Below are 27,914 nucleotides of genomic sequence, written 5' to 3'. Positions count from 1 at the left end.
GTAGATTCTGCTGCTTGTTTGAAAATTGAATTGATACTTTTTTGTTACTGTCGTCCTAAAACATCTACTTCTCGCACGCTGTGCATGCGAACCATTGTGATAAGAAATATCGTTCTCGAGCGAAATAATATATCTCAAGGCGAGTGGCATGTGCTTTTTTTACTCGTGTGGAGGTAGTCACATCCGAGCTCAAAATACTTAAGACAGACAGGTTAATGTGATTAATTTTGGTCGATGCGATGGATTATCACAGAAACATTCACTTGGCGTCAAATTTCCAGAATTGATGCGAGTGATGTTCGTGGTGACAGGAGCAGGACGACTGCAATCACTTTGCGTCATACTTTTTCAACCGCGATCAATATTCTTTCCCGCATAAATATTTAATCATCCAAATATCATATCCGAGCTTAAAATACTTGCGAAAATCAGGTTCATCTGATTTATTTTCATCGACTTGGTGAGTTACAGAAGGAAATTACACTAGATAAGAATTGCCAGGATTGAACATGGAAAATTCGGATAAAAATTTCCAACTGCCGATTGAAAAATATACGCGAGTCGAGCGCAGAACAACTTGAATCATTAATTTTTTTTGGGGCAATCTCAATAAAATGCATTATTCTAAAAGTGAACGCCAAAAAATCAAGCAAGCCAAAGAAAGGATTCCTATTCTCCTTTGTTTTCGATGAATGGCACTACCGATTTCTTCCTTGAAGTAATTACGTTTCTGCATTTTCGATTGCTATAAACCGCCGTGAGGTCCAGCGTGACAAGAGCAAGATGACAGTAATTACTTCCCATTATACTTCTTCACCATCGATGTGTATTCTTTCCCGCATGCATATTTAATCCAAACATCATATCCGAGTTCAAACACTTCAGACAATCAGGTCAATTTAATTAATGTCGATCGACTTAGCGAGTTATCTGAGGAAATTTTCCTATATAAAAATTTCTAACTGTGAATTGAAAAATATACTGCCAGTCAAGCACAGAAGGACTTGAATGATTAATTTTTTGGGGGCAGATCAATAAAATTCATTATGCAAAAGGTGCACTCCGGAAAATCGAGCAAGCCGAAGAAAGATCTCTCTTTCTCCTTTGCTTCCGATGAATGGGACTACCGATATCTACTGACAACAATCACGAAGTTTCGGTGAAGCAATTACGTTTCTGCATTTCCGATTGCAATAGACTGCAGTGATGTCCGTTGTGACGAGAGTGATAACAGCAATCACGATCCGTTATACTTCTTCAACATCGATGGTTAATCTTTCCTGCCTGGATATTTAATTCAATCAGGCTAATTTGATTCATTTTGATCAACAGCCATTCATTAGATACGATCATTTCAAACACTGGAGTGAATAAAAAATAGTGAATGACACATAGCAATGGATTCGGGTTAACAGAGGACGGAATTTTAATTTGACTGATTTTGAATAACTCCCTTGAGAATGATGATCCATTGAGAATGTAATAATAGTCAATTTGACATAATAAATATTGAGATATGAGTTACTTTGTCATGATTGCCATGAACGAATTGATATCGACTAAGTAGGTAAATTAATTGACTTCATGCCATCCAATGGTTTCAGGCGACGCTTTCAGCAAACAAATTCCCTCCATTAGCCCATTCCCCCGCTTACCTGTTGATTTGCACGCGGCACAATTGATCGTATTCCATTTGTAATATTTCAATGGTTTGAGATATGCAAGGGTATGTAACGTCATTTCCAGTACAATGGGATCATCAAATATTCCATAATTTTCTACGCTCTCATTTGAATTCAACGGAAATAATCGACACCATTAACGTCAATTCCGGATTATCATCAAAGTGGAAGTAACAGAATGAGAATCATCTTACTAATTGGGTCAACTTCGGTCTCAATCGTTGATGATTTTAGTTTTCTGTAAGAAATCCAAAATCTCTCATTTATTCTAAGAAAATTTTCCCTGAGAATCATAGAAAAAAGTTATAGTTTTCAGTTATTTTCGAAAATCCAGTACCCATTCTACTCAAATTAAAGCGCATTTTCTCTTATTTTAAGGCACTCTTAGTTCTGGAATTCAGTACTTTTGAGTTCCTGAAGTGAAAAAATTAGGGCTTTCGAATTACTAACTTTGTTTTCTCAAATGATTTCCGTGTATTCTCCTGACAACTTGAAATTTCATAACCACGTTTTCCTCAAATCCGATTCAATGTCATTCTCGTGAGATTTACTGCAATACCTTCCATGAAATTTCAAAAAATTTCTAACAGTGTATCTCGGTGCTATGCCTTCTAGAACCCCGATTTCTAAAATTCAAGGATATATCAGCAATGCGATGTATGCTGAAGTTAACAGGGGAGAGATTCATGGAGGTGAAAGTGTAATGGTATAACTTTCAGATGCCCTCAAGGAATATGGTTATGATTATACTGTCGGGATATTCTCGGAAATGTATTTATACATCTCCAGCAACTCGATCATTATTATTATGTTCCAGTGCTTTCTCAATATTCACAAAGCCAAAATATTCACCAAGGTTTGTCGCCCCCCCCCCTTCCCCCCTCCTCGCACCCTCTCCATCAGCTGAATTACCCCGGGTAATGAAATTCGGTATCGTTAATTAATTCGCGTATATTTCCCAATTTCCCTCAACACACAAGTGCCCAGATGAAATCTTAGAAATTTACCGCGTGCTTCGCAGCTTCTGGTAGTGCAATGATTGTGCTCCTGCATTTGTAAAGCTTTTGGGGGATTCTTGATAACTCCGACGTTCCTTCTCCTCACACCACCTTTTCCGGAGGATTATTCCAACGTTACTGCCGCTGGCATGCCATTCTCCGTTGGGTGGAGCACATATCGGCCAATTTTGTTAGGCGAACCCGAGTGGAAGTAGTGAGGGGAAAAAGAGGAGAGAGAGGTTAGTGGAATTGAATTTCATTTGCAGCGAGGTCTGGATTTAATTACAAAAAGCAGTCAAAATATCTCGAATTGCTCAGTGGTAATCTGATAGCGGTATTGTGAATTGCAAAAAGCCTAATGTTGAATGAAAATGAATGGGATTTTTAAGCAAGTTGCAAATTATGTGGTGAGTAAATGTGCATTGGGAAAAATTGAATACCCCCGTTGATAATAAAATTGTAAAATGACCGAATTAAAAAGTACACCATTCGAACTGGGAACAAAAATTCAATGAATTATCGGAAAACTCATGGAGCCAGGGGAATTGTCAGTTTTTCACTTTTTTTGTTTTCATTATGTGAAATAATTTAATTGATAATTGTTCTCGTTGGAGGTTTCCCATATGCAATGCATCGATTTCAATAATCATTGCTTCGTATTTCAATTCGCTTTTTATTATGTTTAAATGGAGAAAGAAGAAAAAGAAATTATATCAAAGAATTTTTTGTTTACTCCCCAGGAAAATTGTTCTATATAGTTCAGGGTATTCTGACAAATCGTATTTTTTTACGCGGACGCGTCTTTAATTGCATGTTGGGGGTCATTCGTCTACTGGAATACTAGAAAATTCTGTTTTTTTTAGAAAATCAGTGAAAATTCTCAGGGTTGAGAGAAAATTTGAGAAAATTCTGAGATTTTCGAGAACATACGGATATTTTTTGAAAATTCAATTTGTGTTAATCCACACCATTAAAAACATCCTAAGCGACTGCCCTTTATACAGCAGTTAGGCTTAACATCACATTTAGGTGACGACTGTCCCATTAATGCAATGCAATGGTAATTTCAAGATTCTCTCATTCCCCCGGATTTCACAAAGACTAATAATTTCCATCCATTAATAACAAACACGCTTTTATAAATAATACACGAAAAAAATAAATTATAGAAATGGTGATCCTCGCGTCGCCAAAAACTATTGACAATATCACCTCAAATTGGTGACAAAATCCCCGAATCTCCGAGTTTCCCAGTCACTGGATTTCACAACCGAAAATCCCTCCTAATTGGAGATCAATTCCTGAAAATCAAAACTTTATTTTCTCCGTCTCTGTAAAGAGAGAATGTGGAACTCAATTGCAGAATACTCCGGAAACTGTCCTCCATCACTGGTAAACCCGTATCTCACCTTCGCTCAGAACCCCAGAATTATTTCCCCTCTGCATGATTTTCCATTCGCCTTTTCGTCGGCATGAATCCACATGAAACCGTAATGAATGATTTATACGACTCAAGAAAAATCCAATAAACTAGTGAACCCGCTGATGGTTCATTATTCAAAAGCTATATAGACGTCGGAGTTCTGGCATTAGAGAGCACGCGGGGATGCATCTATTCTGTCGCGCAGAAAGGAGTCGATTTTATGCCCGGTACGCATGCGATTCCCGTGTGGAGCATGGGCCGCGCCGTTGCTGGCGTGAAACGTCAGGAGAAAATGCATCGTTTAAATCCAAAGGCCTCCGATATTTATCGTTGACCATATAAATTACCCCCGGGAGTCTCTCTACAGTTTGCATGTGGTTTTCATGGAGGGGCCAGCGGGAAACAGACGTCAGGGGAATGTGAAAGAGGTGGGTTACTCGCAAAAAGCTCCCTTTAAGGGTACCAGACACGTTGGGTAGACATTTTCAGCTTCCACTCGTGAGGCAGATGCCTGTGGATAAATTCAACCAGTTGCTATGAATTCGTCTGACGTGAAGGATATGCTTGAACGAAAGTAGATAAAGCGACAGGAGGGAAAAGCAATTGCTTTTTCTTGTCGTTTAATGGATGAGGCGCATAAATATTATGACGAAATTATGTATCGATAAAAGATGATGCATAGTAAATTCAAAGTGAGTTTTATTTTACAGAATTCTATCGCTCTATAGAAATTAATGAGGGAATTTCCCGGAGATTGGAAGCGATCCACACTATTCATTCTCTTGAATGAATTGATGTCTCAAGAACTTTTCAACGAGTACTCCATCTGCAATAAATTCTATGAGGATAATATCCAGTTTCAATTGCTTCACAACTGTCAGTAAATTTGATGTATACATCTCCGAATGTATAGACCAAAAATTGCAATCAGTGCGGAGCAAATGAACAATACAAATGTTTTTATACTAGAATTAGCCCCTGGAGGCAATAGTAGAAAGGCTCACCTGTGCGTCAAACGGGAGAAGTTCTCGGCAATGTGTAAAATTGAATTGCCCTCAAACTTTGCTGAGAATTTTCGTGGACAAGAGGTAAATCAGTAACATAATTCGTGGAAAAGTGTAAAGCACTGCTGCACTAGGCCCTCTCAGTTGAAAGAAAATATATTAAATCAATGTTACAAAAATTGATACATTCCACGTTACCTACAACTCCATAAAGAATATCATAAACTCTCGAAACAACCATCTTTTATCAACGTTCCGTTTATTTCCAGAGAAATATCATGTGACAATTTTTACACCGATTATGTTCTGTATCTTTTTATTCTCTTACTTCACTCCACCATAGTTTTAACACTCGCTCATTTTTTTTATCAGTCTAAAATAATAGATTGAAACAGTTACAAAAACGTGAGAGTAATTTATCGATTTGTCATTTCAGTAAATCTCTCCTCATTCGAAATAGGTACTCTATTTAATATATTTTGTTTTTTTTACATAAAATTTGTTAGAGTCTCTATAAGAACGATAATACAGGAATAATTCATAAACACGTACGATCGTCCGGGGTTTATGCTGAGGAGGTCCCAAATATTGTAAATTTACCCACATTTTCGCTTACTCCTCCCAGACTATCGTATTAGATTTACCAGACAATAAGAGCCAAACCCTCTTCCCATGTAACTTGACTATTTCAATGTCAATGAATAAATTCACCTTTCTTAATACTCAGTGAATGTACGTTGTTCAAGGTAGTCTATGCTGAGGGAAAGAGAGCACTGAATTTTTGATGGCTCACACCAATGGCCACTGTATCACAGTACTATTGCAGTTCTTGCGATCTTTCTTTACCTGCTATCTCTCCTGCCCCTCTTTCTCTCCGCCCCCGACATTTTTTTCCCTTGTGTTAATGATTTTTTCGCTTGGTCTGCATTCGCTTTTTCATGCTATCACTGTGACCTGCATATTCAACTTTTCCAACCCGTTGTTATTTATTTTTATTATTGCTCTCCCGGACGTATTTTACTTATATGAAATTCCATCTTTTCAGCTATTTTAGTTTTTTTTCCGATGTACACATAATGGTTAATGACAAATGGCCCATGCATTATTTTGCAACGATGAAAAGATAATTCGTCACAATGGTTGAAAAATATATGAGTTGAATGAGGAAAAAGCACGGATTTTAGTACCGGATGATGAATATTTGCGAATGGAAATGAAAAGTAAAATTCTCGTAAAAAAATTATTATACTATCCTGGAGATTAAATACCGGATGAACAAAGTATTCTATTCACTGTTTCTTTCTTTCCTCTTAATTCCCAGCGACATTTCCGTTTACTTGCAAAGTACCCTGTTAGTATTTAATGAATTACGTGTCTTCAAACTATGGCAGTTCTGCACAACAAAAATTTGTGTACCAGGTTAATGATGTAGAAAGGGGCTTTTTTTTAACGTGAATAGCAAAATATTTGACGCAGGGTATGAGGAATTCATACAATACATTTAATTCCGATTTATTCTCCTTGTTCGTTCCTCTCGAGAATTACTTGGTGACTCCGCAGTTGACTATTTCATTCCCTCGATATTGGATAACAGTTTATGTATTTGTCTCTCTTGATTCATCTTCAATAATGGAGTACAGTTGTTGTGATAACGAAGACGTATATAATGAACGATGTCACGAGGGACAAGCGAAGGCCATCAGTGCCTGGAAAATAAGAAACGAGATTTGGAATTAATAATATGGAAATTGTGAGGGAGAAAGCACTCCGGAAAGATTCTGGAGCATTTTTGGTATCTGCAGGAATGTCCATTTGAAGAAATTTGAAGAAAAATTACTTGTCTCTAGTAAATATGTTTCAGAGATTAAAATTTTTTTCTCAGTGTTTCCGATTCATGTATTATTTCACGAACTTTTTGAGTTTCCACGAGAACTTCATGGAAAATCCACGGGAATTCCCATCACACAAACCACCGTGATGAATGTGTGAATTATCTTTTCGACTGGGAGGGCGATGACTTCCGCGGTATATACGAGAGAAAAAAAAACATATCAAGATGGAAAATGGCAGGTTTAAATGAGTCATCTCCCTTCTTCGTTATCCTCCACATTGAGGGGTTATTGAGCTCGCGTGTGCGCCAATGAGCCTGGGCAAACTTTTTCATCCTGCGGGAAATATCCTTCACTGCTCCCGTAGCGCTTGTACCAGTTATTGCCTGTAGGTAATGCGTCCCGTCCAGAAATGACCTAATGAAAAGAGGGATAGAGAAATTGCTTTTGCCAGGAGTGAAATGAAAAAAAAAAAAACAAGGACAATACCTAATGTCACGGGGAAACGAAAGAGCAACTAGATAGGGCATTTTCATGGGAAATTTAGCATCTAAAATATTGAGAGAAATTGTCATGTGGATTTTACTATTTTTCCCTTCGCCGTTACGGTGACGTAGAGAAGCTTGCGACCGTTCAGACGACGACCGTCCGTCTTCCTAAGGCAGAACGAAGATTTATCGCTTTCCCCGGCCATTTTCACTCGGTAGATTCTTTATATGTTACCCAACGTCTCCAAGGGGTTGGTTAAAGAATCGTGAGATAGCAATATTTCGTCCAAGAGAATGAAAAACAAAACTAATAAAAAACTTTTCATTCGTGATACCGACTGGTATAAATTCCTCACCGAAAAAATTAGAGCAATGTGAATTTAATTGTTTACGGGAATAAATAGAGAGGGAAATGGAAAAATTCCAGTTGCATTGAGAGTGTCTGTTTCTCCACGTCGTGTATGCATGGAGCGATGTACACCTGTACAATCACTTGTGTTTCAATTTGCGTCACAATACCCCGAAATGAGAATTGTGACAGGACTATTTCTATTTCGCCTCCATACAAATTGAAATATACACTAAATGATAAAGTTTTATCAGTCGCTGTCTAGCGGTGTCACTCACCATTGTAGACATATTCACGAATTGATGTGTAATTGGCCGCCGCAATGTGGATTTCACATTGAAATTTCGTTGGTAGTTCCATCTTTTCCATTGGAATGACAGCTAAAACACCGACATTGTAGCGACGATCCTGCTTTTCATTGTGATACACTTTCTGATCCTTAATTGTTTGACTGAAAATAAATAGAAAAATTGAATTGAATTGGATTGAATTTATGGGAACATTCTAACACACTGAATGTATCTCACTTGTCCCGGCGAATTGTTATAATTGGTAGCGGATAGACATCCTCGGCCAAGCACGTAACAGACAGCTGCTTCGTTTCATCGTTGGAAATTGGCTCTGCTATTTGCAGCGATCGCTCGGGCGCTGGAAATTTTCAAATCCCGGTTATAAAGAAAACCTTTTTAATTCCCAGAGAATACTTTATGATTCATTTTTTTCGGGTTTCCTGCGAGAGAGCGCCGCATGAAAAGCGCTCGAGGCAAACAATTTCATCTAGAAAAAAATCTCCATTTGACATATACCGTATTCTCGTTTAATGGAGATACTTTGGGGAATTGAAACGATATAACTGAGTAGCTTTGATTGCAAGCCAGAGAACTAATGAGCTTTCGAAAAATGAACTGCATGAAAGTTAGAGGATTCACGTTTTTCAGGCAGATAAATCTCTTGAGTACACTGTTAGGAAAAAATTGAAATGTAGTGAGTAGCTATTAATTTTTAGAAGGATGGTACTAAATCCGACTAAAAAGAAAAAAACTCATGAAATCCCAGATTTTACAGATTATTTCCCCATCTTGTCGGCTTTCAGGTGAGAGTGCTGCACACTGATAGAAGGATTTAGGTGCTGTTAACGAGGCTTTTTAAATATTAACACCATTCGTTAATAGTTAACGAATAGCATTAATACAGTAGCGGAGTGGTAAAACGGTTTAAGTCTACTTTGACTATTGGCCAGTTTTCAGTGATTAGTTTCTCAATCGGATTTCGACCAATCAGAGCGCAGTATTTGATGCTATCCAACAGTTTTATTTCGAATATTTCCTCCTAGCTAAGGAAGATAGCTGAATTTTTGTTAAAATATTTTTTATCGCCCTCAATTCATTCTACAAAAAAGGTAATTTCGAAAATTTCGTTAGCTCTCTTAGATTCGGAGATATTCCTTGAAAACTCAGCTAAGGGCTAAGTCGACATAAACCGTTTTACCAGTTCGCTACTGAATGGTTAAGAAGCATCGTTGAAATTCAACGGATTGACCACACACCATTCGTTAATATTTAACAAATAGCATTAATTGTGAAAAAGCGTCGTTAACAGCAAGTAAATTCTTGCATCTTTTCTATTAGCGCATGAAAACCGCTTGAGGCTAACAATTTCATCTGGAAAAATATCTATTTCCATTTATCATATAATGTATTCACGCATAATGCAGATACGCTAGGGAATTGAAATGATATAACTGAGAGTAGCTTTGATGGCAAAACAGAGAACTAACGAGTTTTCATAAATTAAATGAATGAAATTTAAAGGAATCTGATTTTACGAAAAATCAAAAGAAATGCAGTATTTTAATTTGCGCTAGAGTGCGGTGAACTTTCCAAACCCCAGGTACGAAAAAAACTTTTTAAAGCCCAGCGAAAACGTTATCATTCAGTCTTTTCGGGGGTCCTGCGAGAGAGCGCTGCATGAAGAGCGCTCGAGGCTAGCAATTTTATTAGGAAAAATATCTCCATTCGCAATATAATATATTCTCCCATAATGCAGATAGTTCGGGGAATTGAAACGATATAGCTCATTAGCTTTGATTGTACAAAAGAGAACTAATGAGTTTTCATCAATTAAATACATGAAATTTAAAGGATTAAACGTTTTCAGGCAGAAACATCTTTCGAATATGCTTTTCGAAAAAATGCACTTGAGAGGGATACCCGAATCATTTCCGAATTTCAGCCAAAAGAATCGTTTCCAGACAATTCTTCGTTGCTGGAGATAGCAAAGGCCTTTACCAAAAAATTTTCAATAACGAAATTTCTTGACATGTTAGGAAAACTATAACGTGAAAACAATTTGCAAAAAGTACACGGGAAATTACAGCCTCAAATTTTTAACAGTATACTGAATGAATACACCACAGAGAGCTCTAACATTAAATTCAGTAAACAGAGTGCTTGGACCTCACTGATGTCGATCTCCCAGCTATGGAATGTAATATCCATAGCCAGTATATCACGTATGAAAGCTTTTTCCCCTCGTGCTTTCGTTGCCAATGGCTGAGCAAATTTCATACACCGTGATCTTGCGGTTGGACGGGGGGAATGTGGAATTTCATCCTTCAAAAGTAAATAAAATACTGTGACACATTCGGAAAGAGTAAGATGAAGAGCACTGAGGGGGAAAATATACATGTGACATGTGAGAGCGCGTCTTCTTTTGGCTTTTCCCAATCGATACAAACCTATTCCATTGAGCCCTCACGTTATTACTATATATGCCCGTACAATACCGGCACTTACTACTATGCCAGACATTCTGTCGTGTGTATTGAATTATGTCGCCTGACTACATCCGATTTCCACCACTAGCCCAGCCCCTCGCTTCTGTCCTGCACGGCCTTACTACACTCTAGCCCGGGCGTGCACTCAGCTCTTCGAAAAATGAAAAATCAGTTTTTTATCTCTATTTTTTTTGTCAATGGATGACATTTCCCGTTCTCTTTTTTTCTCGACTCCATTTGAAATGTTCACCAATGAAAGTGCATTTTAACCCAAAACCCGGAGTACATGAAAGTAAAATGAATACTCACAGTAGACCAGCAGCTCACCCTCCGCCTCGTCCTCACCATCCTGCGTTGATATACTGCACCTAACCTTTCCGGACAAATCATGACTTGGTCTAACGAGCTTCACCGCTCTGTACTCCATGTCTGGATTTGTGCTTGCTTTGTAAGACTTATCAATGTACTGTTGAAACTCCTCCGAGCCTTGTGGAGCACGTCCGTGGATCCATTGATACAGTATTTCACCATTGACGTACCATTTAACTACAAGGGCTAAATTCGATGAACCGTCCATACTGTATTGACAGTCCAGAATAATCGGCTCTTCGGTACCTGCTCTCACTACACTCGGTATCTGGACTTTTGTTATCTTGATTGGTTCGACCTCTGTAAAAATAACCCAATTTTTTCTTCAATCTAGCTCCTGTGGAAATGTATGACTAGACGGGAGTAGAAATATATGAAACGTGTGTGTCATATATTAAGAGAGAAAACCAGAGTTTCTCAAACAAGTCTTGTTCAAACCAAATCAAATTGCACATTGAAATTAGCAAAAGAAGGAAATCTACACTGTTAACAAAATTTGGCTGAATTTTCCGGAAAAAAAAATTGAAGGCGATTTAAGGGGAAAAAGACAATGGAATTTCAGATTTTTTCGAGCATTCAAGTAAAGTCTCAAGTTTTTCGGGGCAGGAAACCGGAAATTTCACAATTTACAGGAATTTTCGATTTTAAAATTCCCAGAATTCCAGGAATTTTAATCCAGGAATTCCAGGAATCAAAGGGAATTTTAAGGAGAGATTTCTCCGAATTTTCCTCATTATTCATTAATTTTCCCGAAATAAGTAAATGGAAATTTACAGTTTCGACGGATTTTTTCATCAAATTTTGAATTTTCAATGAAAAATTTCTTGAAAACTTTAGTGGAAATGTTACTTAGTTCGAAATTTCCAAGACTCTCACCGCAAATTTCAATAGAGTTAAAATTTTTAACAGAGAAAAATGAAATTTTCATTTTCAGGGACATGTCACGGATTTTTAAGAATTTATGCCTAATTATTGGAGACTTGCGATCCTCTGTGACTCTGTCACCCATTCTCAGTGATAAAAATCCCTGACATGTCCGTGAAAATCAACACTTTCTGTCTGTGATAATACTCATCATTTATGGAATGTTCTGAGATGAAAAATTTTTGTCGCAAAACTAAATTCAATTGTTCAAAAAAATTGTTATTCCTATTGCACGCAAGAAATGTTCTTGTTAGCACTACTTCCTCGTTGTTGGATGCAGCCATCGCTATTTTGCTCTCTGGAAATGTTTGTTTTATGCAAAACAAGGGTCTACCGTCATTCATTCGGGCTATTCGATAACCACAGGTGAAAAATAAATTCTTAAATGAAGTTATGATGATGATACGATAGCAATCGGTTAATTTAGGAACAAAATATTTCCTGACAAATTTCTAGTTATGAGCGATATTTCTATCCTGAAAAGGCGCGTGTGAATAATTTGCCTCTTGAGCCAAATATTTCGTTGTTGTTGGAAGCAGAGTGATTATTCATGTTTAAGACTTTCAAAGTCAAAACCAACAATTTCTTTTTTGGTAATTTGCAACTTGCGATGTTTTTGGTCCAAACAAGACTTGTTTGAGAACATGTTAGTGTTCCTCTCAGTGTATATTGAATACATCATCGCACATATGATTGCGAAAAACATGAGGGTTTATGTATCGGCTACAGTAATGAACGAATATCAAATATAGAATCATTTATAATCCTTCATATACGATTGGTAAAGGCCCATGCGAGGTATCTCTTATTTTTTTAAATATATCTTCTATAGGATATTGTTCAGCACGTTGTAGAGATTTAGTTTGATTCGAATTTCACGCGTCAGTTAATCCGGAATATATTGAAATAATTAATCAAATTCACAAAATGTGGCGTCCGTGACTCAGCGAGTTCCTCTCGCTTTCATTGGCTTTGATATGTCCAGCCAGTCTATTTTATTCTCATTATCACTCTCATTTTTATTTATTATTCAGAAGAGCCGCTGTATTATAAACTCATTAGACTCAAATATTTGTGATATTTTAATTGAATTGGAACATAATTTTTAATGCAATAATTAATTCAATGTAACATATTGATCGAATGTCACGCACCAGTTCACCTGGAATCCATTGAAATGATTTATCAAATTAAGTCTTGAAATAATTAATGAAGTTAAACAATTGCATGCAAAAAACATCATTATTGCCCAACTACGGTGCATGCACCCCATAAGGCCCACTTTTCGGAAATTTTTATCGAATTTAATTGCCACTGAAATTTCAAGGAATATCGTTATTGAAAATTCAGAATTTCGGGGAAAAATCGGAGAGAACTGTAGATTTCAGTTCAGTTTTTCCCTGAAAATGAATAAAAAAACCAAAACATTCCGGTAAATATATTCTTGAATTGTCAGGACAGTGACACTGAATGCGACTTAAGGGTAAAAAATCATGAAATTTCAGATTTCACTGAATTTTTCACTGAACCCTGAAATTTCATATTTTCCCCTAAATCTCATTCATTGTCACTGTCCTGAAAATTAGTCGTCACCTGTCCAGGAAATTTGATTCTATTTCTAACAGTGCAGCCTACGACAAATTCCCATCTCCCAAATACGCAATTAATGCGAGTTTTTAAATGAAAATAATATAATAACAAAATAATAAAACATAAAAACGAAAATCTAACTAAAGTCAGTCTCACGTAACATGTCCAGAAAAATACCAACACTGATGTCACAGTGGCCGTATTGCAAGACGCGCGCAAAGCTAGCAATTGTCAAAAGCAATCAAAGAACAGTTGAATGAGCACTTGCATGGCTTTTGCGATGCGTCTACTTCGGCATTACCCTGAAGTTCTAGAATCCTGAAATCAATCTCCAACTAGAATCAATGGAGTAGGGTTCTATTTGATCCCAACAGTCTCCTATTCAATTCGAGCACAGTTGAATTGATCTGAGTAGCAGCTAGATTTCATGATGCAAGCATGACTACTTGAATCGAGGGAATTTTTTCTTTCCAGTGTAATTCACTCCTCGCCAGCTCGTTAAATATACCCTATCCAGTGCTCAACTGCGAACTAACTATTCGGAATTTGCAAACAAAGTTAAAAAATCAGAATTACAAATGCAAATGAGTACACAAGGCACTATGGGCACTTCGAGTCGTCAAGTTTCAAGCGTTTCGAGCATTGCCATACAAATTTCAATCGCTTTCGTGTGAATGGAAGAAAAGCATGTAGTTGAACGTGTATCGTGAGGGAATAAGTTTAGAGTTCAATATATACAGTCGACATGGAGCCTCGTTGAATTTCACATTGGTTCCCTCGAGGCCTCATCGCTCTGGGTATATGTACCCTCCCCCGTGTACTCTAGACTACCGTGTGTTGCCTGTCTGACAAGTCAAACAAATGGAAAAAAAAGCTCGTTCACGCGTACACACAAACGGTTTGAAAGCCGAGGAGCGTTTCCACCCACTTTTTTCCTTTTTCATCTTATTTTTTTCCCCGACTCCTCGCTATTCTATCGTTTTTTTTCTCGAAATCTCCCCACCGCCAATGAGCCCCACCCACCGTGAATATATACATCGGAGGGTAATTTTATAATGGTTAGCGTGCGAGTCGACTAGTATCTCGATGGTGGTGGAGAGCCAGGGGTAAACACGACTCACGACCGCAGGAAAACGTGCCTATATGCGTCCATACGAGCAACCATCCGCCGATCGATACTCCAAATTAAGCTATTACATTCTTCTAATACGCAAGACCCGTTCATTTGACGATTGAAAAACTGCCGCGATGTCGGTATGTTCACACGTATGTGCAACCGCGTTGGAGAAGAGGCCTTTTGAGATTCAAACGAACGAGAAGACTCGTGAGGCGGATCAACAGCGTCAAGGGACAACTCAGCATCACGTATGGGGAGTGAAAGAAAAAATTCCTGCTCATTTTCTCGTGTTCTTTTTACTACCACATTACACGACCCACATGGCAGGTTTTGTGTATGTTTACTCGGTAGCGGGGGGGCAGCTTGCGCTCTTATTTGATTTCAGAATTTTTTCAGTGCGTACGTGAAATGCTCGACAAGATCAAAGGATTTGTGTATGGTACCTCAGAGACCCCCTATAAAGGGCAAAGAACTTGGAAGGTGCAGACGAGGAGCCAACACAAAAATATATATTCACATGCATGCAGGTGAAGTACAGGGGTGGTTTCTCTGTGTTGCTCGTCACTGTTGGCGGCTCTCGACGATCCTCTCGAGAGTGTGCCTCGCTGCAGGCGGTAAGTGGAAAAACGCAGGGGACATATAAGCATCAAACCACGACCACTACCAACCTAGCCAGCAGCCCTTCTACCTTCTTTACCTCAGCGTCAGAAGCCTCAAGGTCTTTTAAATAGGACCACTCACCCAACAGCTATACTACCCGCAGTGGGTACTGCTATCAGATTTTGCTGGGAGAGAGACGGCGGGAGTGAGAGGCATGTGATGACGGAGGGAAATACACCTTGTTCCAAGTGCGAAACGAGGTATGAAACGTAACTGAGGATGAAAGCACGGGGAGGAGAGGGGGCAAAAAATATATGTAATGAATGTATGTGTATTGTGTGTATATTTTTATCCGTGTGTATCGTAGATATGCATGTCAAAGCTCATGTTAATACGGCCTACTCGACTCCGAAAAGGTAGACGTGACGTTTGACGCGATATCCACAGGCGGTGTATGCTGTTGGCCTCCTCTTTTCTGTTTCCCCTCTTTCATCGGATTACACGGTTGTACGCGTTTTTCACCGCTCCAGAGTACCTTGGAATGAGCTCCACCTAATCTGACTTAATTACCGCTGGGGTCAAAGGGAATCGCCTCTTCAGTAATATGATTGCGATAACTTGGTAATAGTGAGGCTTAATTGTGTTGATGTGGCGTCGCAAAGTATTTTGCGAATCGTTTCGATGAGTTTTATCTGGGGGAGTGGGGTAGTTTTAGTTAACGCGCCGTTTGTGAGGAATCGTTGATTCAAGGGGAAAATTTTTCAAAGGAAAACGAGGTCGTGTGGAAATGGCTGTAATTATGGAGCAAAAATGTTTCAGGAATTAGTGAGGTTGAATGCAGCAACATGGGATGGACGGGATCACTGGGGAGGCGATGGTAACTGCAAGAAGTGGTTGCTCTCTGAACTTCTAGGAGAACTGTTGTTCAAATTTTCATGGATGATGGACGTATATTGTGTTTTATTGAATATTAGGTGCAGTTATTATCAGCGGTATTTTTACGATAACTTTATTGATGACTTTGTGATGAAGTTGTTCATGATTTCAAGCCGCAATCGGGGTAGTGACTAAGTCAACTGGAAAATTCTTCAAAGGGAGGGAAATCACATGGAAGTGTGGAGTCAAATTATAGATGGAAAATAGGATGGTAGTCGCTGGGATTGAACATATTAATAATTTCTCTTTCTTTTAAACTGACATTGATGAACATGTCCTGTATTTATCATCAATTCTACCTAAAACTTGAAATTTAATAACCATTTTTCTCTTCAATCAGATTCAATGTCACTTTCACGAGAATTACTATCATGGTTTCCGTGAAATTTCCAACAATTTCTAACAGTGTATTAATGTCTCCCTAGAACAATTACTACTACGAAAATTATCATGTTTTGGGGAAACTTTCTTTTTTCTCCACAAGTAAATTGATTGAACACAACAAAATATCTCTGCAGGGGAACATATAATTTTTCCGCAGAACTTATTTTTTCCCCCAGTGTTTGTCAAAGAAAGACATATCGGACGAAAACATTTGTGATGATGGATGAGAAAAAAAAATAGGAATCACAGAAATTGAATTGAAGGGCAGGTATGGTCAAGGGAAACAGCAACAACTACAGATGTTTGTGAAGAAAATTGAAAGGGACCGGAATGCTTTACTGGACTCTTGGAGAGTAAACTGTTTGTCAAATCGAATAAATACCCTTCTCCTTCGTCTTTTAAACTGACATGTTGATGCACATGGATTGTGTTTGCCTCGTGTGTTAAGGTCTACAGCCTCTTATACCACTGAGGTACGTTGAAATTGGATTTCAAGGGTACCAACGTAGTTGAATTAATCGGTTTGTCCGATGTGGGCCTGAGCTCAATGCTCTACAATCCTCCATTTGTATATCTAAGTTTCAAGTGTACAGTAATGGATTTTCGTATTAAACAACTCGATGGCAATGTTAAACTTTTCATAGTAGTTTGTAAATTGTTGGATGAGTGGTTTGAATTATTGTGCAAATGTACAAAGTTATAATTAATTCTCCCCTGAATTTATTAACTATATCGCACGGTGATAAAGAATTTCGCCAATAATTGAAAAACTTGGATTTTTTTTATTCATCCCGAGAATTTAATTTCGAAGCTCATTAAACTTGACAAGTTTAGTGAAACCTAATTCTAGGAATTTTTTCCTGTGAAAAGTTGCCAGTGTGAAATTAATCTCATTTTTAATCCCTCTCAAGCCATTCTTTAAGAGGTCGGAAGTTCAATGAAACTAGAATTATGAAGGTTTTTTTTACATGATTCCTTTCTCCTTAATTTTAGGAACGAGCAGCCGGATGCTATGACTCAAAGGATGAAAATTCTCGGGTTAAAGTAACTTTGGGTTTTTTTGTGAATGATTTATTGCCAGGACTCTGGGGAATATTTTCCAGGGAAGCAAGGAAATATTATAATGATCGCACAGCTGAAGCGGAACATTCGATAAGTGTGTGTATAACTCCCCCCGTAGAGAGTTTTGAAGAACCGCAGGGGCCAGTCAACCACATCAATATAAATTGTCGACTATGAACCATAACCGCGGGTCCCTTGACCCATAAAATTCACCTGAATGGTTGTGATGAAAACGATATTTTTGCTGATTTTTTTTCCACTCCCATTCTTGCCATTTTTCCCGCGACTTTCATTCCAAGTGGGGGCATTGTGATGGTAGGAAAACATCGGATTTCCATTCGAACAAGTTTGCAATGTCACGGTAAAAATATTTGGACGAATAAGTGGAGAAACAGGTCCATTTCAGAATAACAAAATGCCATTGTGTTTTAAATTCGTTCAGCACGGAACTCGATTTTTTTTTGTTCGCTCGTATTTCTATTGTCACTAACTCAGCAATGATTATCAAGTGCCATACAACGGAAGGGACAATTCCAAGAGGGCAATCAAAAGGCCAATGAAAACACGTGGGGCCCATCTAGCATGCGTTATCATCGCGATGACTGCCTGAACGCCTACAAATATTGTGAATGTAAAGATAAATCAAACAGTCATAACGATAATTCATACGAATTTCCGCTGTCTGAGTAAATACGAACGTCATAACTCAATTGATATGAAATAGTTCATTAATGATGCCGATGGAACGAGCACATAATTCGCAATATAATTCGGGAATTTTTGGAGCGAAATCCTGTGGATTTTGCGGTCATTGAAAATATGAAAGCAGACAGGAGATAGACGTAAAATAAATATATCTGCATTGAAATTTGTAAATAATCCATAGCGCATTGAATGAACCAAATGAATTGAATATTCGAGCGGAAATTGAGGATAAATTTATCATCATTGGCGTTAGTAAAATGGTAATGGAGCCTTTTAGGGTGCACTTTAATACCTTTGAATAGAAGTCCGATAAAAAAAAATACGTAAATGAGGTCGACCAAGCATTGTCCATCCATAATAGCCCAATACCGCTGCGTATGATTGCTGAATTTCAGTCCACGTTATGAAAAGAGGCTCTCGCGTTCGAGCTCTTGAAATTTCACTACATCAACATCACAAAGATTTTAATTTACTACGATTTATCCACGTTACTTTGGTCAATGATTATTAATTGTTCCACTATAATTGACTCATATTCGAAATTACACAGATGTACACAATACAAAATTACCAAATCAAATATGTTTACAAAGTCCTTAATTAACAGTTACAATATTTTTTATTATCAATTCAACAAGTGTATTAAAAAGGTTGCACATCACGTTTGTTTTTCAAATAATTTATCACCATCTCATTCAACCTCATTATTTATTCCAATTGTCAAATACTCCATACACGTGACGTCTGCTCGGAAAACAGTTCGATAACATTAAAAACCCAGAAAATTTAATTGAAAAAAGTAATTTTATAATTCAAAAAACTTTAAACTGGTAAAATCCTGCTGTTCCGTAAATTTCTCGTCCACCACGTGAGCGCGATCGGGTGGTACGTGTTCGCAGGATTAAACGCGACCCACTACTACCCGTAATACGATGGCACCTAGCCAACGCTGACTGCCAGGAGTTTGCGCGTCAAATTTTTGAGCTTGCGCGTCCGTTGTTCCTCTCTCTCTCTCTCTCCCCCTGATCCAGTTTAGAAAGTTGCCCACGCGAACGTCACTACGTCCTTACATCAAAAAGGAGATATTATTGACTTTTCGAGCTTACTTATTTGAGTAAACAATAATTCAACTAGACTTGAAATTAAATTGACTGCTCATTGAATTCCCATTTTATTGAATAATTAGCAAAAAATTGGGCTTTCAAAATTTTCTATACAGTTTCATTAAAATAAATATTCATGTATCAACACACTAGCATTATTTTATACAATGGTACTCACTGTTACAATTAATACAAACTTCTCTCAACTCTAAGTACAGGACTAGGTTCAATTAGTTTTCGTTGAATTCCGGTGGAATTCAAATTGCTCGCTGTTATAATTAATCGCTAAAAAATATTTATGTACAGACACAGCAGCATTCCTTAATCACTACCTTCTATACAGGGTCTTTATACAATAATAACATCAATGTGAAAAGTTTCATCTCTCAAGATGCACAAAAAGCACTCGAGAATTCCTCCGAGGTTGTTGAAACATCAGGTACATAAAGAACCTTGATAACTGGATCGTTAGATTCGATGATAAACACTTAGCATTGCATTATAAATATAATTTATGTCGCATAATCTTCATATTATACTGTAACGAAGGTACTTGACGATAGTATTTTCCTTTGTCTTTGGCGAAAAAAAATATACCTCTGTTACCCTGTTATCACAACAGTGCATTACGACAAAATACATCCACTTGGATTCTCCATTATTCTCTCTGTTGATGTGTCATCACCTCAGTTAAGTACGCATCGCATTACACCGATGCACATCGAGATGAACATGAATTTGTGGTATCGATTGCAGGAATTTTCTTTGGTATGGCGCTGAATATCCACACTGCCTGGATTTTACCTGAGGAGTGGAGAGAGAAAAAAAAGTATCATTAGAGTTTTTAAGAGTACTTGTGTGATTACGAGTGGTGGGTGGGAACCCTCGCGTGTCTGGTTAATTTACGGTTCTTCAAAATGAAGCATTAAACCCACAAATGAGGTGTTTCTGCAATGTGTATAACTAAAACTCGTGCATTTTCGTTTTTAAATGAACGGATATTGATTTTCAGATTTTCAATGATATCACAGCACAGTATTGTTAACCGATATTTCATGAATGGAAATAACCCGGTGGGGGCTGTTTGGCCATCCTAAAACTGTATAGTCATATCAAATGGAGATTAGCGACAATCGCGGAACGTTATGATCTTCGCAGGGATTGGCTGGTAGGGAGACCCGGAAAAGCCTGGCTAACGACACTCCCAACATTTTTCATCGCAACACTAACCCCTTCCGCCGCCCCCACCCCATCCGATTCACTTTTTATAGCGACCATATTTTTTGATATTTTTACACCAATATATTTTCACTGAATTTTCTCACTCACTGAAATGACCCCAGCAAATACAAGAGAGACTAACGGATTTTTATTCAACAGAGTTCGATGGAAATGGTTTTTCATTTATGTTCAGGTCAGATTTTAGTGAAACGTTCGATACACACATGTTAATTTATATTTTTTTTTTTATTGAAAGCTGTTAATCACGACTGTTTTTCGATTCCTACAATTGTTAGGGTGCAGTGTATACTGTTCCACTCGACCCCATTCGATTCAGGTTTCATAGCTGCGATATTTTTTGATATTTTTACAACTGCATATTTTCCCTGAATTTTCTCACTCACTCAAATGACCCGAGCAAATATACGAAAGCCTAACGGATTTTTATTCAACAGAGTTCGATGGGAATGATTTGTTTATTTATGTTCAGACCTTTTAATGTCTATTTTTCCGATTTCTACAATTGTTAGGGTGCAGTATGCACAAGACTCGTGGTAATTTGAATTTCCCTGTTAACATTTTTCATCCCGCACTGTCAGAAAATTACTCTTGAAATTTCAAGTGAAAAAACTTGTAATTTTTAACAACGACAAAGCTACTATATGAAATTTCTGTATATTTCTTAATTGAATATCCTGAATATTCAAGCAACAACTTTTCGGAATCCTCAATCCATTAAAAATTTAATTGCATTCAAAGTTTAATTTCCGCAATGAGTTCGAAAATTCAAGCTTTCATTGAAATATCAATGATCGCTCAACATGAAAACTCCAATTTTCTTGAATTTTCAAGAGAACTAATAAATTTTATAAACATTTTAATTTGAAATTGAATTCAAACTCACAACATTCAGAATCCAGATGACGCTGTGACTGAAACTTCCAAAAATTTCCAACAGTACAACACAAACCCCTCAGATTTCAGTGCAAAGTTTGATACATACATGCTAACGCACATATCCTCTCTCTATTAACCCCCTCTAATGACTACTTTTTCCAATGTTTAAAATTCTCGGTGTGCAATTTAAATACTACATTCACCGTAGCAATGTGCACAACAACTTCAGGTAATTTGAATTTCTCTGTTAGAGCCCCAAAATGAGGTCATGAAAGCCGAGAACAAGGCATTTTGAATGAACTGGAGAAAATTGAAGTATTTAAATGGAATAAGTCGAGAATTCCCAACTTTTCCACTAGAGAATCACAATTACAATCGTATTTTTTCAAATAATAAAGGAACTCCATTAAACCTGCAGTTGAAACTTTTTTCACGTGTGCGAGGCCAGGGATTTGTAACATAGTTGTGAATTTTCGCCCGAGTAGATTTTAATTAGCCCCAACGACTGCCAACAAAAACCAACCTCGCCATTCCATTCTCAAACACACATAATAGGCTTTCTTTCGTCCAACATAATCCTATTGTAATTCGGCCAGAATACCCCAGTGACTACCACTCATTTTGTTTCCTTTATCACTCACCTGACATAACAACCCGGCCATCAGTGTACCATGTCTGCTGATAGGAGCAGTATAACAGCCATTATCAAGCTCGTTGAAAGCGTGGGAGTTGTGCCATCTGAAACAGAGAAATAGCGAAGAAAACTGAGCATTAAAAACGAAATGAATAATATAACATTAATTCTGAGTTTATTAATCGGGGCTGAATCGATAAAAGTTCGTCGATCAGCAGACGGAAGATGGCCCTGCAGATGGTTGACAAGGGGGCGAGGGCGATTGGAGGGGTACACCAGGGGGAGAGATAGTTTAAACGAGAGGTATATGGGCCCGAGGCACGAACGGAAGTCGTTTGCTTCTCGTTGACGATTTAGCATGTACGAATACGTTTAAGTACGTATAACGTAGAGAGATGGGTTTTTGGGTGGAGNGGGGGGGGGGGGGGGGGGGGGGGGGGGGGGGGGGGGGGGGGGGGGGGGGGGGGGGGGGGGGGGGGGGGGGGGGGGGGGGGGGGGGGGGGGGGGCTATGGATGGTGATACTAGACGAGCGAGATAAAATTTAACGGGCCGCGGGTACTGCGCTGAATTGATGGGGCCGCCAAACGGTGAAACTATCCGGATGCTGGAATAATAGACGCGAATGCCCACACACGAGAGCGTCGAAACCCTCGCCTCCATCTAGCCCCCCGCCCCCTTGTACATACGTATTCATACATAGGCGCGCAATCTGCGTAACATCATATGCCTCCTCCTCTTTCGTGACTATGTTTGCAGAGTTAATGTTTAAATAACTCCTGAGTACTTTTTTTTCGTTCAATTTTCGCTGTTTTTACGAACGCGCCAAACGTTTACGATGCACCGCTGGCACTTATTTTTATTTCCTTCCCATGTATTTTTTTTTGTTTGGGCTGCCTATGGTGAAGTTCAAATGTCATGATGAAAAAGTATGAATCATTTTTCAGCATATTTATGAGACCGTGTTCATGTTTTTTTTCATGAGTTGAGGGAACATAAAGAATGTGGTGTCGCTCGGTTGGTGATGGACGATAAATCCGTTTGCAACTAGCCTGATTTTATCGTGGGACATCTGCATATGTCCCGTTCTCTGTAACTAACCTCCCACCCCCGCCTTCGTGACGCGCTCGGAATAACTGTCAAATAACGTCAATATTTTATTTTTCACTTTGACGAACACTACGAGGAAAATGAAATGGTGAAACATCGGAGGTCAGTGGTGTTTCGCCGAAGATCGGTGTTACTCCGATTTTTCATGTCCGTAAAGCCAAAAATGTCGCACGAATCTAATTGTGTGCACTTGGAAAACAATGTTTTTTTGATAGGTCTTAATTTGAATCGAAAAACTCACGGCCCGAAAATTGTCAAGAAGAAAATATCTCACACTGAGAAAGAAAAAACTTTCGTCAAAGGGTTTTGTACTCGTCCCAAAGATGAAGATAATTTTTTCACGATGAGAAAGGGATTTCTTAAACCAAGTCCAGTTGAATCAATTTATTCATTAATTTTTGAGAAGTCGCTTGCTTGTTGTGTAATAACAAATTACCTCTGATCTTTTGGACGAGTACAAAATCTCATGACGAGAGGTTTCTTTCTCAGTGTGAGATATTTTCTTCTTGTCAATTTTCGAGCCATGATTTTCTTGATACAAGTAAGGACGTACTTCCCACAAAACTTTTTTTCCCTCAGTGTAGCAGTCAGTGATTGATTGAAACTAAATAAGAAACATACTTGGCTATGTGAAAACTATGATTTATTATATTTCAAAATAAATTCATGTGTTTCTTCTGTAAATTGCCTACGACGAAGCGACTAATGCCTTACGTAGTGCGGTATTTTCCCCTAATTCTCACGATTGTGACCGTATATTCAAATTCCTATCGAATATTCAAACAATTAACGTTGGGGAAAGGAATATTTTGCGCTCCTTAGGGAAAACGACGGGATTTTCCCGCCGAAGCCCTTCGCTCGTGTAAATCTCAGGCGAAAATCCCGCGATCTCAGGCCTTTCGCCGTTTCCTTTTTTTCCGTGCATTCGCTGGAAATAAGAGAAAAATTCACTTCGTTTTTTAATGAGGACGACTGGGAGTATTACGAGGAAATTCAACTTCATGTCTGTCATAATCGATAATGAGAATCGATGAGAGAAGAAATGTTAGAAATAGTCAAATAGTCGTTATACAATCTCCGGATGGTCTATATACTATTCATTTTCGCGGCAGCAAGTTGCCTGAAACTTCGAACGCCAATTTCCTAGGCGACTATTACCAAGGAAATGAATTTCTCTCTTACTCTATGCTTCGCTAACCTCACGTGGCTTGCGTCATTGAATCGGACGTGCTCTGATAACCGCCCAGTGGGTCTCCCTTCTCCACCTGTTATGGTGGTGCCGAGAATACCCTTCGACATCTTCATTTACGCATCTTATGGGCTATATAAATTTACCGTAACTCACACTTGGAGAAATTCACCTCACATCGCTGGCGACTCACGGGAATTCCAGTCATGATTAGTATTGGTTAGCTATCGTATTCTGAATCGTTCGAGACTTCGAGATATTTTTATAATTGAAATATCTTGAACACCTACCAGTTCCACTGACCACCTGAAGATTAATTTTCTCATCAATAAATTCTCAACGTAAAAGCACTCCAGTGATATCAAAGGGAATATCGAAAGTAAGTGATTGTCAACCCAAATGGGTGTCATTAAAAATTTTCAACTCAGAGAGAATGAAATATCGCCATAAATTGTATGGCTTCTCGATTGTACCGAGTTAATCATCCATCGGCCACTCAGTGGTGATGCGCCGAACAATCGGAAGTAAAAAGAGGCGAATGGCCAGATAAAAAATGGAAGAGAACAAACTGGAGTGCTTGGAGAGGAATGAGTGAGAGTAGAACTGACCTAAATCCTTGATGGTGTCGTGCCAACTCCCATTTGTCATTCCTTTATTCACCCTCCGTCCTGGTATTCAGTAGTCTAATGATACAAAAATAGAATATTCGAGTTGCCCCAATGTTCCGAGTTTACCAAACAATTCAAAAGTTGCGATTACAACTACAGTGCAGGAACTAAAAAAATAACTAAGCTGTTATGCATGCACACTATCCCCCCAAATTGACAGTGGAAAACTTTCTCACCTTCGCACACAACACAGAAACAATGTGAGTGATATATCCGACAGCTGGACAAGCCCGGACTCGTGAATAATTTTATACGAGTTAGGTTGATGTCTGGCACACAGTGGATGAGGTGGAAAACAAAGCAAATACTTGATGAGTGAATCCCTGATGGGGATGAGAGAGCACTCAGTGATGACGGCCTTTGACTGGGCCTTCGACTGCGAGAACTTGAAACGGTACAACAGTAACTGTGTCCAAAACAAGTCTCTGGTTCACACCTCTGTCCATCGTCGGGTCTGTCTCAGTACCTAAACCATCACTCCACCAACACCATCTTTACCAATTAATACATAATTTAATAGATTACCCAACTCATTTTACCCTGTACTTGAAGGGACAACGGCGTTTTCCATTTTTAGAGTAGGGTTTACCATTTCAGTAGCGAAGTGGTCAAACGGTTTAAGTCGATTTTGACTATTGGCCAGTTTTCAATGATTATCTCGAAATCTAAGGGAGATAGCAAAATTTTTCTCATAACCTTTTTAGTAGCATTCAATTCGCTCTACAAAAAAGGTCATTATGAAAATTTCGCTATCTCCCTTAGATTCGGAAATGTTTCTGGAAAACTCAACTAAAGACTAAATTGACTTAAACCGTTTGACCACTTCGCTACTGATTTTTAAGTGATATTTGTTTTTCAATGGACTCGATGTTCGACAGAGTTATGATAGACCCGACGACGGGTAACGTTGTTAACCCAAGACTTGTTTTGGATACAGTTGTTGTTGTACGGAAAACACAACAAGCACCTGATGAATGAATCCCTGGAAAGGAGAGAATACCCGGTGCTGATGGCATTTGACTGGACCTTCGACTCCAAGAACTTGAAACTATCGAACCAGTCCGTAGCTGGGGTAGTGAGATCAGCTTGTGTTTTATTGTAACACGGTAAAAGTGCAGCTTTCGGCGCACCGACCGAAACTTTGGAAAATCCCTCCCTCATGCTCCTCCTGTCACCTCAGTTCAGTCTTTCGCTTTCCACCTCTGTACGCTACTTGTCGACGTGCAACAGCGGCTTTTATACGAGAGCGAAATACAAATTTCACCCGTGAGACTAGACCAAAGCCCCGTATATATTCTGAGAGTGACGTTGAGATGTTGCCTTATCGGGAATATTTATAACACAACAATCAACTAACTGGTCAAAAAGGTCACAGAAGTTGACGATGCAGAACTTTATTCCTAACCACGTAACCTTTTATTTGTCAAGTTTCAACCAGTCTCCTTTGACAGTTGGAAATTTTTATAGTTCTACTGAAATTGCAAAGAAATTCATAATTAAAAATTCACCATCTTATGGAACAATCAATTTAAACTTTCAGTTTCAGCTGCATTATTTTATGAGAATTGAAAGAAATCGAGAAAATTCAGCTCAATATATTTTTGAATTTTCAAGTAATTGGAAATTTACTGTAAATTGACACTCAATATTCACAATTGCATTGAAAATTCACGTGAATTTGCAAATTTATTGGATTTTCACTGAAACCTGATATTTTATTTTTTTCCCCACTATATCGAATGAAATGTCACGCTCCTAAAAATTGTTAGTTAACTGTGCAGGAAACTTCCGTGTTTTTCTAGCAGTATTGTTTCTGTTTCACATTTAGATAAATATGTCAATAATATATCGGAGCAGATTTAGAGAGGCACCCATAGAATTCACTCTTCCACATTCAATTTTTTTCAGGAATATTCTGAATGAAAATGTCGTAGACTGTTGAACGCAGTGGTAGGTGGGATATGAAACGAGAACATTGGACAATCGCCACCCCCTATCAACAATAGATGGGGGTGATCTCCTGCGGGATTCCAGAGAGGAATCCATTGAGGGCTCAGGTCTGATACCTGCGGGCATTGAATTTGAAACGCGGTTATCGACTACCCAATGCATGCTGTACTCGGAGAGAATCGCACTCTTATTTTTTTCTTGTTGATGTGCTTGTAATGCTCCTGAATGAAAAAACGTGTGAAAAGAGGAGATGGAATCGGGAGAAATTAAAAAAAAGCAGAATTGATGGAAATTTGAATGAAGAGCGATGGGACAGTGAGAACGAGCTGTTCTGATTTTTTATGCTCGTTATTGAAGAGAGAAAATTGGAATATTGATCGGCTCTCGGGCCGGATAGTTCGACTACTTCCACATGAATTAACTCAGTTTCCTCTGATGGAAGGTCCTGATAAAGAAGCACTCTGTCGTCTCATTTCTCGGAAAGAGAAAAAGAATGAGTGAAAAAATGGACAAATAATAGAGTGGACTTTGGAGTTTACCGACACCTGCTCTCATACACAGCAGTTCTTATCAGACCTTGAACTTTTCCCAGCCTGTGGTTTTCATTATCGCAAGAATACCTAAATTTAGGAACGGGATTTCAAATTTAATTCCTCCTTCCTTACCATTAATGCAGGCGATTTCCATCCAACAGTACTGAGACAGATGAATTAAATCGTTATTTTGGAATTCGAGATTTATTGTGCTATTCCTGAAGAACACTGTTAGAAATTTTAAATTTTCATGAAAATACCCATTTTACTCCGTGCTTTTTTCTTTTTGGCTTTGAAATGCTTCTTACATCACGGTTTTCGTCCGATTTGAACTTGTTTTTTCGAATTTTTTTTCGAAATGATATTTTTTTAGAA

At 38.3% G+C, this 27,914-nt stretch overlaps 2 protein-coding genes across 3 annotated transcripts in view; both read right to left on the bottom strand.

The window, feature by feature from the left end:
• Positions 1-5,250: 5,250 nt before the first annotated feature.
• LOC107036725 lies at positions 5,251-18,752 on the bottom strand. The gene is made up of 5 exons (XM_015254862.2): positions 18,529-18,752; positions 10,859-11,218; positions 8,301-8,421; positions 8,052-8,224; positions 5,251-6,813 (listed from the first exon to the last, which is right to left on the bottom strand). Exons 1-5 carry the CDS (start codon positions 18,590-18,592, stop codon positions 6,731-6,733), a joined length of 801 nt encoding a protein of 266 aa, XP_015110348.1. The 5' UTR covers positions 18,593-18,752; the 3' UTR covers positions 5,251-6,730.
• A 626-nt stretch (positions 18,753-19,378) lies between these two features.
• Positions 19,379-27,914, bottom strand: part of LOC107036707 — a 39,322-nt gene continuing 30,786 nt past the window's right edge. For both annotated transcript variants that reach the window (XM_015254844.1, XM_015254852.1), the window contains 2 exons: positions 22,099-22,195; positions 19,379-20,143 (listed from right to left, as the gene is read on the bottom strand). In XM_015254844.1, coding sequence (XP_015110330.1) covers positions 22,119-22,195 — 77 coding nt within the window. In that variant the 3' untranslated portion in view covers positions 19,379-20,143; positions 22,099-22,118. The remainder of the gene's footprint in view (positions 20,144-22,098; positions 22,196-27,914) is intronic.

Source organism: Diachasma alloeum, unplaced genomic scaffold (assembly GCF_001412515.2).
Source record: "Diachasma alloeum isolate Michigan unplaced genomic scaffold, Dall2.0 Dall_scaffold_00176, whole genome shotgun sequence".
NCBI lineage: Eukaryota > Metazoa > Arthropoda > Insecta > Hymenoptera > Braconidae > Diachasma > Diachasma alloeum.
The sequence above is the reverse complement of the archived record's forward strand: the minus strand, read 5'-3'. Positions and strand labels throughout refer to the sequence as shown.